Raw genomic sequence first — 15177 nt, forward strand, 5'->3', positions numbered from 1 at the left:
AGTCCTCGGCAGGAAACATAGCGCTGAATTTTGATAGATATGCATGAACAGGAGTAAAGAATAAGGCTGTTTCCCCCCCAGGCCTGAAACTGGTGGTGGGTTGGAGATAGATTGGGTTAGTCAGTCTATAGACTGCTGGTTAGCGAGACGGTATGCTGAGCTTTATGGGGAGATCCAGTGGACTGCGTGAGCTGATAGTGAGCTTCACTGAGGGACCTGGAAGATGGAAGTCCAGCTTAGATAACACAGGATGAGAGTACCTGTCCAGGATGAGCAAACATGAAGTGAGAGTGGAGAGGAAAAACTCCCTGTTTGGAAGAAACCTATGGCAGAACCAGGCTCAACATGGCGGTCTTCTGCCAGAGCGGTTGAAATGAGATGCGGAATGCAGTAAGAGTCCAGAAATAATGACACTCTGATGAAGTTTTAGCTACGATGGTGGAGGAGGGGCTGGAGCTGGATTGAAACGGGGTAATCTCTGCGCACTAGGAGCAGACAAGACGAGGATCGGAGGCATTTTAAGATGAACTTTGGATGCCGATTGGCTTTCATGGAGGTGTGATTCAAAGCTGATTGGCTGTGTCATAGGTGGATATAGGAGAGCAATCAGTTTCTTCAGTTGAACTTCAGCCTTGGCTCCATTCTAAAAGCAGCTTAAACCAAATTGGGCTTATACTGTGTTAAAACAACTACAACCCCTAAAGCTATGGTTTACATAGAAACAAGTTCCCTAAGCTTTATGACATTGTCTAGCTTGAGTTGGGTTCATGTTTATGCAGAAGTTTCTACTCTGAGTAAAGCCAACTAACAGAAACAAATCCAAGACAGTAACATACAATTAAAAGAAAAATAATCATAATTTGATGTTTTACATGTAAACCGGTACCAAAATCCTGATGAAGATTCTCAGTCATCCAGGTCATAGTCGTTCCAAAAAAGTTGAAAAACAATCCTGTAATACAGGCTAACAAAGAAACAAAACGACCCCCATTCTGTCATGGTCTTGTTTCTGTTGTGTTTCACATTGCTCCTTGTTTTCTAGATTTATTGGTTTAATTCCTATTTTGTTGTAGTTTCTAGATTTATTTTCTCAGGTTTTTCTGTTGTTTTCCTTTGTTGCCCTCTTGTGTGTGTTCCTTTCCCCTTGGCTCCCTCGTTGTCTCCTCTCACACCTGCTCCTTGTCAGCTCGTTAACCCTGCCTTTGTCTCAGTCAGCATTTATACCCTCCCTCTGCTGTCACTCCTTGTTGGTTCCTTGTCTTTGCTGTGCTCCCATGCTGTTGTCCACCTACCTCGTCTCTCCCAGGCTCCTCGTGTTTGGTTTCCCCAGATGTCTCCATAGTTCTTGTTTGCTTTTCATTATTAGTTGGATTTTTGCATTCCTTTCTTTGTTTACTGTTTGCCTCATTAAACTACAAGAAATCTCCTCAGCCTCTCTGCCTCTGCATTTGGGTCCTCAAACCACAACCAAACCTTGACACATTCATCAGGTTTAATTTGCATGTTTCTAAGTCAAAACAATGATTTGCTTTGGTCCATTCTATAAAGACTTGAACTCAACGCTATTTCTGATATTTTTAATTGAAAAAGCTGCCTGGATGGAAAGAAAAACATATTCAAATTTGGAAACAAAGACCAGTGGATTGTTTTTTTTTACTTTTTTGGAACCTGTACCAAAACTTTGCATCAAGACTTGATAACTGTGGAATAAACCTTGATATATTTTATTGTAGAATTTATGTCCTTTAAAGGTTTTGTAAAACCTTTATGGGTTTGACAGCAAGTAAAATTTTAGATCATCAGATCTGCAACCCCTCCACCTGATTTTTATAAATTTGACAGCACCTCTAATAAACTGGATTTTAAAAATTCTGACCCCAAACCCCCACCCCAACCATTGTAAAGCAGTCCTTGCTCAGTTTTACCACCAATTTCTTCACGGTTTCAGACTGAAACACATTGTAGACCTCTGATATTGTTTTGTTGAGTAGACTGTTTTGTTGAGTATTATCCTGTTTTATTTATGCGTGAAGTGGTTTCTCTATGCATCCGTATGTGTTCAGTATGTGTTTCACACAATAAAATTATATTGCTGCAGTTCAGACCTTCATTTCCCACATTAACAGTTATTGTCCTCTCAGTTAATAACCACTTAATATCACAATGGTTTAGAGTAAATAAAAAATATGTGAGTGTAATATTAATAAAGAGAATATAATTATGAAGTTTAAAATACAATGGTAGAAGTCTACTTTTGACTTGGCCTCTACTGTCCAAGCTTTAGCTTTAGTCCCTTCGACCAAATAATCTAAATCTACAAAAAAAGAAGATGCGAGGGGAATTATCTAATGCTGATAAGCAATTAAATGCTTTTTTCTGACCCTCATATTTAAAGATACTGTGCTATTTCTTTACGGACTTGAATGAAATGTTGTGTTTCATTGTCTTTTTTTAATCTCTCACCAGATGGATTTCTTGTGCCTGTTGGATTGACAGCATGCAAAGGTTTTATAGCTGGAATATCAAAGTGAGTGAGCGTTTGTTCAGAGGGCTGCGTTGGTCACAGGGAGTCCCTTCATCTCTTTCTACTCTCGCCAGAATGAGTGTTTATAGGATTTTCATCTCATTTTCTCCAGTGTTAATTTGTTTCCATGAAGGCAGCCATGACACATTCTCTCCTTCTCCTCAGCCTTCTTGTGGCTTTGTTTTACAGATCTGTGAATTTCTTTCTATGTCTTTTGAAATGAGTAGAAGACCAGACTAACTGCTGCTTTCACACAGCTATTTGGACTCTGAGGATGATCATCAGTAATTTCTCTCCATTGTTTCCCTTCCCACAGCATCTTGTATCCAACCCCTGCTATTGCGCACAACTTTAATATACTTCTCACCGTATTGTTAGATTTTTTGAGTTATAGTATTATGGTTTATTTGAACGAGAGGATAGAAGCAGTGTGGAGGAACTCAATTTCTCATGCCTCTAAAGAAGTCTCACGTTTCCAGTTTTGCCAGCGTTGTACTCCTCCCTCCCTGTGGCTCTCTTTGGCAAGCAGAAAATGCCACCTCTGTCATCATCAGGATTATATAGAGCTCATTTGGCTTTGATTAGAAAACCATTAAAACACAAACGTGTTGGTGACTGACCTGTGACCTTTCTCATCATGGGACAGGCAAAACCGGTCCCTCACTTTTCCTCTCAGGCTCTTTGGACCCCTCGGGGTCTGGGTCAGGGTTTGGTAGTGTTTGTGCTGTCTTTCTGTCAGACATGCATGATCCACTGCCACTTAGCAAGAGCAGGAAGAAAGGGGGCTGATAAATAGGCTACTTCCGGGCCCAAGGGTTTATTCATGCAATGCAGTGGATTACGTTACGGCTTGCAAACAAAGACCCTACCTCCTTTTATTTAAGAAACATTTGTTGGGGTTAGTATTCAAGGGAACTTTAAGTGTCAATTTCCAGAATGAAAGTTTGCAAAAAGCCTTTTGGGTGTCCTGACCATGTCAGACTATCACTGTACTTTGCTTGGAAATAATTACCCAGAATGCAAAAAGAGAATTTTTTTGAGTCAATATTTACTTTTAGTTTCCACCCACTGATGAGGATCATATTAAGGAACAAATTATACTTTTATTACTATTAATTAACAGGTATTTCTTTCTGGTTTACATACATTTAAAAGCAAAATGCTACATTCTAAGACATACAAGTTAAACAAGTTATTCTTTTACTTTCTTAGTCAAAACCAAACCTAGTGTTTGACATGAATTGTCCTGCTCTTACAGTGATAAAAAAAAAAGGTATAATACTAGTGTTGCACCATCATCAGCATCAAGAGTGTTGCCATTTTCTGGCCCCCGATACCAATACCCAATACCTGGCTGTGCAATACCTGGCCGATACCGATACCATACTGATACCATCTGTTTAAATCGATGTGTGTGTGTGTATATATGAAGAACTGCATACTACTTGGATGTAAAATTTACCGTCATGGCTTTGTCAATCTCCTGCATACCTTTATGAATCAGGAGAAAGACTAATACATAGTGAATCCAGTTTAACTTTTTATTGCCTACCTGGAATGGGTGACAATAGTTGAATAAACGTTTGGCTCTCAAACTGGTATCTGTGCCCTATTTGTTGGTACTTTATGCTGCAAGTTGTTGGGGGGTTAGTCCCTACCAGATTTGCATATTTACCTGTTTGACTGATATTCTGCAGCTATAGTTGGTGTCTTCTCCAAGATTCTCATGTAATTCCCAACAAACCTGCTGTAACAGGAGTACCCGGAGCATGAATATACTAACAACATTTTTTGCCATTATGATGGAGGATTCCTTTAAATATGGAGTGGTTGTTCTTGCCACACAATATTAAGCAGATTAAGATGCTGGCTGATTAATACAACTACTGTAGTTGCACAGGATTTTATTTTTCAGCATCAAAGTAAATACATGCCACACTTACCAAATTTTTCGTTCATCTTTCTTCCATTTGACAATTAAATCCAATTAATTATAATCAATACACAGAGGTTTGTGATTCTAAGGTTACAAAATTTGGAATAACTCAACGGACATCACTACATTTGCAATTCCCCACTGTATGTCCCATGTATTGCCTCCTTCTTCTTTTTTATTTGAAGTTAGATGGCCACCACCTTTCTTTGTGGGGGAGTTCCTGTGAATTCTCCATCTGGACTGACCACAGCATTTTTGAAGCAAGTAGAGACCAGAGCAGGTGGAGGTTGGCGCAGAATGACAATCTGAATACAAGGTCCTACATGTAGCAGATCATTTAGCTCTTCAAGGGTAGCGTTGACCACAGACACCCCATTCACCTCCATCAGTCTGAGGGAAAAAAATTGATATAAGTTAAAGCTCTAACCTACATCTACAAGCTAAACTTTGATTTTCTTCTATTCAACTGTATTAATTTTTTCAAAAAATCCATTCTCTTCATTTTGTAGAATTTCTCTTGGTTGTGCTGCTTCCATTACATTTATGTGGTTGCTATATTTGTGTATCAAGGAGAGGATGGCTGGGGACCATGTATTATGAGATTTTGGGGAACAACCTCCTTCAGTTAGAGCATTGAAGGTGGCTCAAGGCTGGGTCTTCCAACATGACAATGACCCAAAGCACACAGCCAGGATAACCAAGGAGTGGCTCTGTAAAAAGCATATCAAGATTCTGGCGTGGCCTTGCTAGTCTCCAGACCTAAACTCAATAGAGGATCTTTGGGCGGAGCTCAAACTCGTGTTTCTCAGGAGGGACCGCCCAGAAATCCTGAACGATCTAGAGAAGATCTGTGTGAAGGAGTAGGCCAAAATCACTCCTGCAGTGTGTGCAAACCTGGTAAAAAAATGTTTGACCTCTGTAATTGCAAACAAAGGCAACTGTACCAACTATTGACATTGATTTTTCTCACATGTTCAAATACTAAATGCAGCTGTATAATGCAAATAAATAGTTAAAAAAAATCATACATTGTGATCTCTAGAATTTTTCTCTCACAGTAGACATGCACCTACGATGACACTTTCAGACCCCCCTGATTTCTAAGAGTGAGAAGTGAGAACTTGCAAAATACTTTTTTCCCTATATATATATATATATATATATATATATATATATATATATATATATATATATATATATATATTTTTTTTTTTTTTTCATAATCATAATTTTGATCTTTTGATTTTCACTCTTTCACATCCAAGTTTAAAATTACTATGCTGCATGTTTTGGGGCTATTACTTAATGGGTCTCCATGGCTACTTAGTGTAAAACAAAACACAGATGAAAGAAATGGGTGAGATGAGTAAAACGTGCTTTCACTTGCCAAAATGAATCTATAAAGACACTTTACTCAATAATCTTGGATTATTAGCTCAATACAGTTTTGTTATTTTTGATTGTTACTTCATTACCTGTCCTCCACACAGAGGTGAGAGTTGTCTGCCTTGACCACCACCAGGCCACTGCCATCTCTATGGCAACACTTAAAGCCATAATGTCCGTCAGGAAGCTGCTTCTCCTGCACCACCATTAGCATGGCTGGAGACTGAGGGGTCACAAGCTGACCCAAACTGCTAAAGTCTGAAGTCTTTTTTTGAGCTTTCTCCTGAAAGGACATGAAGCAAAAAATGCTATATCTGCAGATTTGCACAAATGCATGCAATAGAAACATACAATCATGTCCACACCTATATTTTAAGAACATACAGATCTGATTAGTAGATTCTTACCGCCTGTTTCAATACTTTGTAGTGTCACCTGCTAATTATCCTGCAAGTATTTTAGATTATGTCTCAACCAGTTCTGCACATAGTTTTTGGTTATCCTTTTATAACTTAAGCTCAGTTCAACTGGATGCAACTAAATTGCTCTATATTTAGTGTTGTTGTCCTGACAGAAAGTAAACCTTTTAATCAGTTATAATTGTTTTGTAGCTGGGTGTACCTCTCATAAATACTTTATATTTAACTTTATCCAGTTTTCCCTTTAACCCTTACACTTCTTTGTTCCTGCTGGAGAAAAGCATCCTGGCAGCATGATGCTGCCACTACCATATTTTGTGTTGATGCAGGTGTTCTCATTATCTGTCTAAGAAAGTTTCTAGATGCACCTAAAAGTGCTGCATGATTTATTATAAGCTTTTTTTTTTTACTTCCTGGAGAAAAATCTTTGCACACACACAAACAAAAAATGTCACTGAGCTTGGGGAATTCCATCACAAAGCTGATAACTATTAATGTCAGTTTAGCTCTCAGAACAAATCTCTATTTATGTGGTGACAGAGGCACTCTGACTCTTATTGTTGTATAAACTGTCAGTTAGACCTGTTACATACTACTGAGTTATGAAAATAATCCAGCTATCACCTCCTTAAGTTAAACACACCACTACAGTACAAGAAAGTTCCCAAGAGATAAATACTGTGCCTGCGTCAAAGTCAGTCGACCACCAAGATATAATGATTAGCTCTAAAAGAGATCATGCCACAAGTAGCTTGCAGGAATCAGAAATAACTTGTGAGTCTGACCACTGAATTCCAACGGGCCCTTTATCCAGCCTCTTGGCATACTCCTCTCTTCCCCCACATGGCGTGTGAATGCCTTGCAGCAATAGCTGCCGCCTTGCAAGGGTCAGGGGTCAAAGCTAAAGCTTCTGTCTCTGTAGACAAGTGGGCCAGACAGGATATATCAACGGAAACGCAGCCAAAGCCCCTCGACAAAACTCTAATATGCATCTTTTTTCATCCAGCTTGTTCAGTTTTGGTCATACTCCAAGAACCTGAGGACTTTTCTTTTCATATTCTTCTTGTTTGTGCAGGTTTTAATAAAATCCCTGCCTACCTGAGGCAAAACAATGGCACATTTCCACAAATCCAATCCAAAGGCAGTAAAAACATCAGGAATTATTCTGCAAAGATAATGAAAGGGAGAAAGATAACCTAGCAGGGGTGCAGTTAATTTAAAACTTAAGATGCCCTAAATCCCTCCATCTAGAAAAAGGACTTACTAAAGGATAAACCCATAATTTTTCAGATTTCCTCTCTACTACTGTCCATCAAAAGTTTTTAAACCATCAAAGCTAAACGGCTTATTTAAAGTCATTTCCCATTTGATGTTCTCACCCTTCACCCCTGAGTCTCTCTGTTTTTCTCTGAGCCCCCACTGCCCACCCCCCCTTCCCCTCTCAGCTGCTTTATTGATGCTCTCCAGTTGCAGGCGATCCTGGTGATTAGACTACAGATGATGAAATATTTCCTTATTGTTTGAAATTCAGGGCAGCCTACAAGGACTAAACACTGGGCGGTCTGTTCCTTATTTGAACAGCAGCTCTATCTAGTTCCCAGACTGCTCCTTGGCTCTGACCTGTGTGTTAACTCTGATTAGGTCATATGATAAACATTAGTGCTGCTGCTTTTCCCACAAACTCAGCACCTAAAAAAGTGTGGCCCGGGGGCGGCAATGTGACACGGGGCACCTTTCAAAGCCAAAGCCGCGTGTGTCCTTTCATGGCATCTCGTTAGGGCTTCACCGACGAGATAAAAGAGCCACGTTAAAAAAGAAGGGGAGCTCCACTGGGGGATAGATGCAGATAGTTTTACACATACTGGCCCATTTCTCAATTTCACTCTCCCAGTAGCCTTTGTCACATGCATTCCATTGTTGGTATGGTCACAGGCTCTCAAATGTCAGTGCTAAACATCCTTTTCTCAGTAAACACTGCATGTTCATCTAAATGATTGCTCTGTCTGCTTGTTCTTATAAAAGGAAAGGCTTTATGCTTTTGCTCAGATATATCATCCATCCATTCTTGCAACTCACAGTTGTTAGTTTTATAGAAAAATTGAAAAGAAAGTAGAGAAAAATTTAAGTAAAACAATTAAGCACAAGGTACCTTGGACACCAAAAGTCTCTAAGGAGTAACAGCTTAGTGCACAACACTAAACTCAGACTTTAGTGCATTCATTACACAATAAGATAAGAATTGTGATAGAAAGTGTCCATTTATTGATGATTGAGTAAGGACTGAAATGGAGTAGGCCAGAAGAGACAGCGTCTAAACACAGTATCTTGGAGTCTCACCACACCGGTTCCCGGTTGTATGTTTTATCTGCACATTATACATTTTTACTGCTCCATTTCTGACAGGCATTCTTACTCTGATGCCAACCTACAATATTTGTCATGAAATCTGTTATCATGCAGATTGTGCAGGACATTTGTCTCAATATACACAAGTCTAGGTTTTAAAATGAGCTTAGAGCAACTTATATACATGCAAAATTTGCAAGGGGAGCTAAATATCTAGAGTTTTAATAGAATTTGTTTAGATGTTCTTTCCTCAGTTTAGCTCACACACTGAGAAACTTTGATGTTGCTACAGCTAATAATTTTTCCTGCTAAACTTCATGCTAACAAACAAAACCTATGGTTGCTCCAACAGTCTTTAGACCCACTTCTGTGGCTATACAGTATGTTGTAGAAAAAGAGTAATGTTTCACAATGCAGTTCAGAATATCAAGCATTTTAAATCAGTGGGAAAACAAGGGTTTCCTGGAAAGATGATCATTTACCTCTTTTACGTGTTAACTATATACAGCCCATGCAGAGTAAAAGACTTTTAGACTGCCATTTTGGTCCTGGTGCTGTCACATAATTCCAGTGTTTTCTGGTTTCTTGCTTTAAAATTTTATGATGTATGATCTTTGATACAATACTGAGCCTTTTTGTCAATTCAACAACAGTTTTGATTCATGGCCTCCCTTCTAAAATAGCCATGACCACCTTGTTTTACTCTGCTAACTTGCTTAAGATTTAAACATCCAAGTATACAAAGAAACCTTCACATTGCCTCGCAAATTGATTTATGCACCAGATCAGGAATGTCTGAGAAGAAATAAGGCTAGTTATGCAAGTTTCTCTAAAACAGTTAAGAATAGCTCAAAAGCAATTTTTTGCAAAAGCACCAAATTTGACTGTTCTTGTGCTGAAATGGTCTTATTATTCCATTCCAGACATGCCTCTCCCAGTATCTGCACTTGTTTTGGTGCACATACAGTATCAGTTTCTCAGTGTTTATTTTTGGAAATGAAAACATTCTCCGTCTCAGACGATAGAACTTTCCCACATATTGGTGCCACTGTCATTCGTATGCTGTTGATTAAACTCAACTGACTGAGCCCAAGGCCCTTTCTAAATGTGTGAATTAAACTCTACAATGATACAAGCATTCGATAAAAGGCACTAATTGTACCTTCAGTACCTTCATGCAGCTTCCTTGCCAGGCATTCAGGAGATTAGCAGCTTGACGATTAAGATGTACAATTATAATTTCCTCCTTAAACACTTGGCAGTTTAACTTCATCTTTTCCAGCAAACGAACCTCCAGTTGTCTAAATGGAAGGAGAGCACATTTAATTGACTGTGACAGACGTATATTCATATGGTCACATAAAATTTGCTAAATTATCAGATACAGATAAACATTTTCTACTATGGTTAGAGTCTATTTTAATTTAACATGAGTTAAAGAAGTATAACACACTTTCAATCACAATAATAATAAAAAAAAAGATGCACACATCACTGGGCCCACCAAGGGAATACTCTTAACTTTTATACAATCAAAACAATGTTGGTGTTCTGATAATCCAAGCAGCTGGTGCACGGAGGAGATAGAGATAACAAGACAAGTACATACAAAAGTTTTAGAAAAAAATATAATGGCTAAAAAGATATAACAGATATAAACTTTCTCCTGGAAAAAAATAATATAAAAGGTGTGGGAAATATATGGCAATCTATTAAACAGCTCTAAATTAATAAAAGCTTAATTTACATTTGTGCCATTATGTAAATGAAAATAAGTAGCAGAAATACCTGAACATGAAGACTTGCTTTGGCTAAGATGAGAGTAGATTTAGTATGTGAATAAATCTAAGGGGTTTAGTAATCCTTTTAAATTTCTTCATTGTTTTTTTACTTAAGAAAATAATAAAATCCATGGACAACCTGAAAAGGATTACAGACAATAAAACTTAAGACATGCTTTGAGAAATAGTGGAAATCATTGTGAGGAGAACTATAAAAACTCTACACAAACACACAGTTTTGTATTGTATTTTATGGGAAAACTGAAAAATCTGCACATTGATAACTGACCAGTTTATATAATTCAGTATTGCAAAATTGATGAAAGGCTCATCCTAACAGGAGATTTAAGGGAATGCTCATGCAAGTTTTATTCAAGAAGAACCGTGTTCAACAATATTTTTCATACTGTGATTTAAAAACTGGCAGGGAGTAAAATAAATAAATCTGGAAAGACATGTGTCATGATCTTGTTACTGATGACTGGCTTTATTGCTCATTTCATTCACATGTCCAATTCTGCCTGGTTTTCTCATCACTGCTCATTTGATCTAAGTGCTCCTGCTTCTGTTGCTTGCTCCCAGTTGTCAGTGCCAGATTATTCTTGAGCCTTAGGGAAGAGTTATTCTAGCATTAATTATTATGTTCTGATTTGACTTATCCTAACCTGTTTCTCTCTTCGGACGTTTGAGCCTACCTGCACCTGTTCTGATCTGTTTGCCTGACCTGTCCTTCATCTGTTCGGATCTGTCAGTTCTATGTCCTTAAAGGCTTGGCCTTTTGGAGCTCTCTGTGCAGCAACCACTGTGTCTGGTCAGCTGACCGGCTGACATCCATCTCGTTCTTTGGGCTCTAAAACAGGTTAGTGACTCACAAGTTCAGATTGTCCTTTTTGTGGTCACTAACCTGTGTTTCCCCATTATAGAGTTACCTTCCTTAAGACACCCTAGCTGCTGAGGATACGCAGACTGTGTGGTTTTTAAATAAATGCTTTTGAAGTTATTCCAATGCTTGTCTTGCCTGAATACTGGGTTACTCTTCTGAGTCGTAACAAGATGTAGGTCCAGTAATCCCCTTAAAAAAAAATATTAAAAGATCCCCAACAGAGAAAAACAGAGGCTAACTAGATAAAAGGAATGTGCTTTATTTTTATTTATAAGCTGTTACTCTTTATCTTCCATGGGAAATGTGGTAATATTTTGATATTTATCTGCTAGCAAATTCTAAAAAGCCTATTGATACAGTACTTAAATGTAAACACACATGTTGTGTCACACTTGTGTGGACTTTCCATAGACTTCCATTCATTTATCACTCATTTCTATGCCCTGACCCTAACCCTGACCCTAACCATTACCAACATATGCCGAAACCCAAACCTAACCTAAACTCAATTCATACCTCAGTCCTTAACCTCATCCCCATCCCTCGAAGAGAACATTTCCTCATGGGAAACAGTCATTGTTCCCCGCAACTACCTATACATTCCCAATATGTAGCCTATTCCTGGGAAATTGTCTCCAATATTTAACAGACACATGGCCACACACACTGCTGTTAAAGAAATCTATGCTATCACTAATAAATGTCAAAACAGCTTTATGGATCTAGCTACTTCCTTTTTCGAATTTTCAAACAAATATCAGCACAAAACAAAATCTCACTAAATAAAAAAAATAAAAAAACTCAAAAAAACTTTAATTCAATTTAATGAAAGAATTTATCAAAATGGAAATAATACAAATTCAAAGTATCTCTATAGGACAAATTAATGGTCTATTATTATTATATAAAAGGTTCTTATGTGACACCTTGTGTCATAATCTCTCATCAAGTTTAAAAGTGTTAAAGTGTTATAGTTAATCTTTGAACAACTGTTTGATATCAGCCACAATGGAGGGTTTTCGAATATTAACTGATTATTTTAACCCTTTCATGCCTGGACTATCCTTTCTACATTAAATCATGTTTTACCTCATGATCCAAGTGAGGTAGAGATTATATAAACTGACAGGCAACCCCTGTCGTTTAGGATATCTGCTGGAGAACAGAATTCCTGGTTATTCCCGGCCAGGCCTAAATCAGCCACGCAGCCTCAGATCGTCACGCTGTCACCAGATTATATAAATTGCCGTTCTCAATTTTACACCAGATGTAACAAGGCACAAACCTAAAAAGTTGATTTTATACATCAGATGGGATCTGTTTAATTGTTTTGAGCAACACAGGTTTGCCAGTTATATAGTCTGGGTGTGCCTTGGTAAATTGAATAAAAATATCTAGTCAATCGTTGTTTCATAATTCTAGAAGAAGAGTGATTATACTTTTTACAGGGACTGAATAGTTTGGTTACATTTTTTTCTCTGAATGAATGAATTCATCATTTGAAAATAGCTTTTTATATCTTGCTCTGCAGCAGGCAGCACTGCTGCCTTGCAGCAAAAAGGTTGTGGGTTCGATTCCCGGCCCTGGGTCTTTCTGCATTGAGTTTGCATGTTCTCCTTGAGCATGTGTGGGCTCTCTCTGGGTACTCTGGCTTCCTCCCAAAAACATGACTGTTAGGTTAATTGGCTTCTCTAGATTCTCCTTAGGTGTGAGTGTGTGCGTGAATGGTTGTATATGCTGTTTGTCTCTGTGTTGCCCTGGCAACCTGTCCAGTGTGTAACCCGCCTCTCGCCCGTAGACAGCTGGAGATAGGCACCAGCACCCCTCGCGACCCCAATGGGGACAAGCATGTCAGATAATGGATGGATGGATTTTAGCATGATATAAAGACAGAAAGAAAATAAATCTAATAAAAGGGAAGGTTCTTTTTGTACTCTCTTCAATATTGTAAAAGAAAATGATTTCATTATTTCTGTTTTTTTTTTGTTAATGACATGATTATCTCTCATATCAATTAAAAAATTAGTTTTGATGTTTCAAATAATCAAGTAAAATGCTTTATTTCTTGACTGTAAAAATGTAAAGCACACAGAGGTGTCTCTTAAAGAGGAGAGTTTCTTGTATGATTGTATTCTGAGGTCAGAGCACCTTTACAAAGATATTTCACCTACCTGCTTTTATGAGCGGCTGAGTTGTTGTCCCTGAGGATCTGCAGCCTCTGCCTTTTCTCCTCCAACTGGCTGTTAACCATCTCAAGCCTCTGTTTCAGCTCAGCAGAACCCAGCTTGTCCAGGTTAGCATTTGGATCCATGTTCTTTATCTCTGCGCAAAATGCTACCAGGTCGTGGTGAAGCTCCTGGACCTTCAGGAGTGAAATGTGCCACTTAACTATAGTCCTTACTATTAATGAAAAGCTGTATTTGCATTTTAAAATGGAGATTCAGACCTGCAGGATGACATTCTGCAGAGAGTCCACTTGTTGGTTTAGCTCCTGGATTCTCTCTTCTTTTCCTGGCTGGTTCACCTGGGTGTTTTTGTTGATGTTGCCTTTTTCACTATCAATTTCTGGACTTGGTTGTGATATAGAAATCAATTGCTTGTCCTGTAATTTAAGAGGGAGTTCAATGTTTTGCATGCTGTAAAAAGTGTAAATGCAATGTCAAATTTCAGGACCTTTTTACACAGATGCAGCTCCAGCTGTGTGTTCTCTAAAGGTGTTTTCAGTAAGACTCCTATTTGCTGGTCCAGGGAGAGCTCATCAATGGAATCTGTAATGAAAACACTCAATTATATCAAGACTCTTGTTCCGTTATTAAACTGTATGCCTTTTAAAAATACATGGAATGTGCCTGGTTAGTTTTGCACCTTGCTTTTCTTTTAGTGTGAATAGGGTCTTATCACCATCCGGTCCAAGCATTTTCATACACGAGTCCATGATTTTTCCCACTGTTGTTTCCTTTGGAGTTCTGAGATGAACAATACGCTCTGATGCTGCAAGATATACATGACTCTTGAGTTATTTAAGATATTTAAAATTAAACAATAATTCATCAAGAAAGCTCAAAACTGCTGAGCAGACATTAGAATTATGTTGCTTCTAGGGCCTTGCAAAAGGATTCATACCCATCGTGCCTTTTTTTACATTACAACCCCACATTTAATGTCAATTACTTTAAAATTACGAGATTGACTACAATATTTGAAAAGTACAGTTTTCAATTTCATCCAGCCACAATGAAGTAAAGAACCAATTTTACAGTGGCGAGCCTTCTAGATACAGTATGTCTCCACTAACCTTCCAGATGCAGAAACTCTTTTTTTTTCTTGTTTTACAAAATTGCTAAGCTTTAGGCAGGTGGGATGGAATGTCTGTAAACATCCTCTTTTTAAAATATACTTGCTACATATCAGTTTGATTTGGATCTGGAGTTGTGACTAGGCTATTCCTTCTTCTCCGGCTGAATGTTTGGATTTTTTTGTCTGAGGGGTCAAATTTATCTTCCTATTAATTCTGGACCCCCCCAATGCATGTGATATATGTGATGAAGGGCTTGTACTGAAACTGAAATGTCAATTGCAACGCAAATTTTAGTTGACAATAAAGATTAATTGAGTGATTGATTGAGTCATTTATATCTCCCCCCACAGCATCAAGCATCAGGAAGTTCATATTTTGAACTAGGCCATCATTTCAGCTGACAAGACGGCCTGTCTGCATGGTTGTATTCGCATACATGGCAATGAATGGACAAAATGCAAATGAGACGACATATGGTTTCCATAAAAAAAAAAAAAAATGTTTTTCTTCCTGCTTTTTCAAAAATGCCACAATTGGTTAGAAAATTTTAATTGAATTAAATTTTTATTTAAGACATAGATTGTAATACACACAAAAAAATGTC

The 15177-nt window shown here is 38.1% G+C and overlaps 1 protein-coding gene across 4 annotated transcripts in view; it reads right to left on the reverse strand.

Moving 5' to 3' along the window:
* Window positions 1-4413: 4413 nt before the first annotated feature.
* LOC119771504 overlaps window positions 4414-15177 on the reverse strand; it is a 43508-nt gene continuing 32744 nt past the window's right edge. For all 4 annotated transcript variants that reach the window (XM_038267537.1, XM_038267536.1, XM_038267534.1 and 1 more), the window contains 7 exons: window positions 14141-14266; window positions 13949-14043; window positions 13722-13877; window positions 13447-13637; window positions 9783-9912; window positions 5936-6129; window positions 4414-4850 (listed from right to left, as the gene is read on the reverse strand). In XM_038267537.1, coding sequence (XP_038123465.1) covers window positions 4646-4850; window positions 5936-6129; window positions 9783-9912; window positions 13447-13637; window positions 13722-13877; window positions 13949-14043; window positions 14141-14266 — 1097 coding nt within the window. In that variant the 3' untranslated portion in view covers window positions 4414-4645. The remainder of the gene's footprint in view (window positions 4851-5935; window positions 6130-9782; window positions 9913-13446; window positions 13638-13721; window positions 13878-13948; window positions 14044-14140; window positions 14267-15177) is intronic.

The sequence above is a fragment of the Cyprinodon tularosa genome, unplaced genomic scaffold (assembly GCF_016077235.1).
Source record: "Cyprinodon tularosa strain WSP-4 unplaced genomic scaffold, ASM1607723v1 ctg676, whole genome shotgun sequence".
NCBI lineage: Eukaryota > Metazoa > Chordata > Actinopteri > Cyprinodontiformes > Cyprinodontidae > Cyprinodon > Cyprinodon tularosa.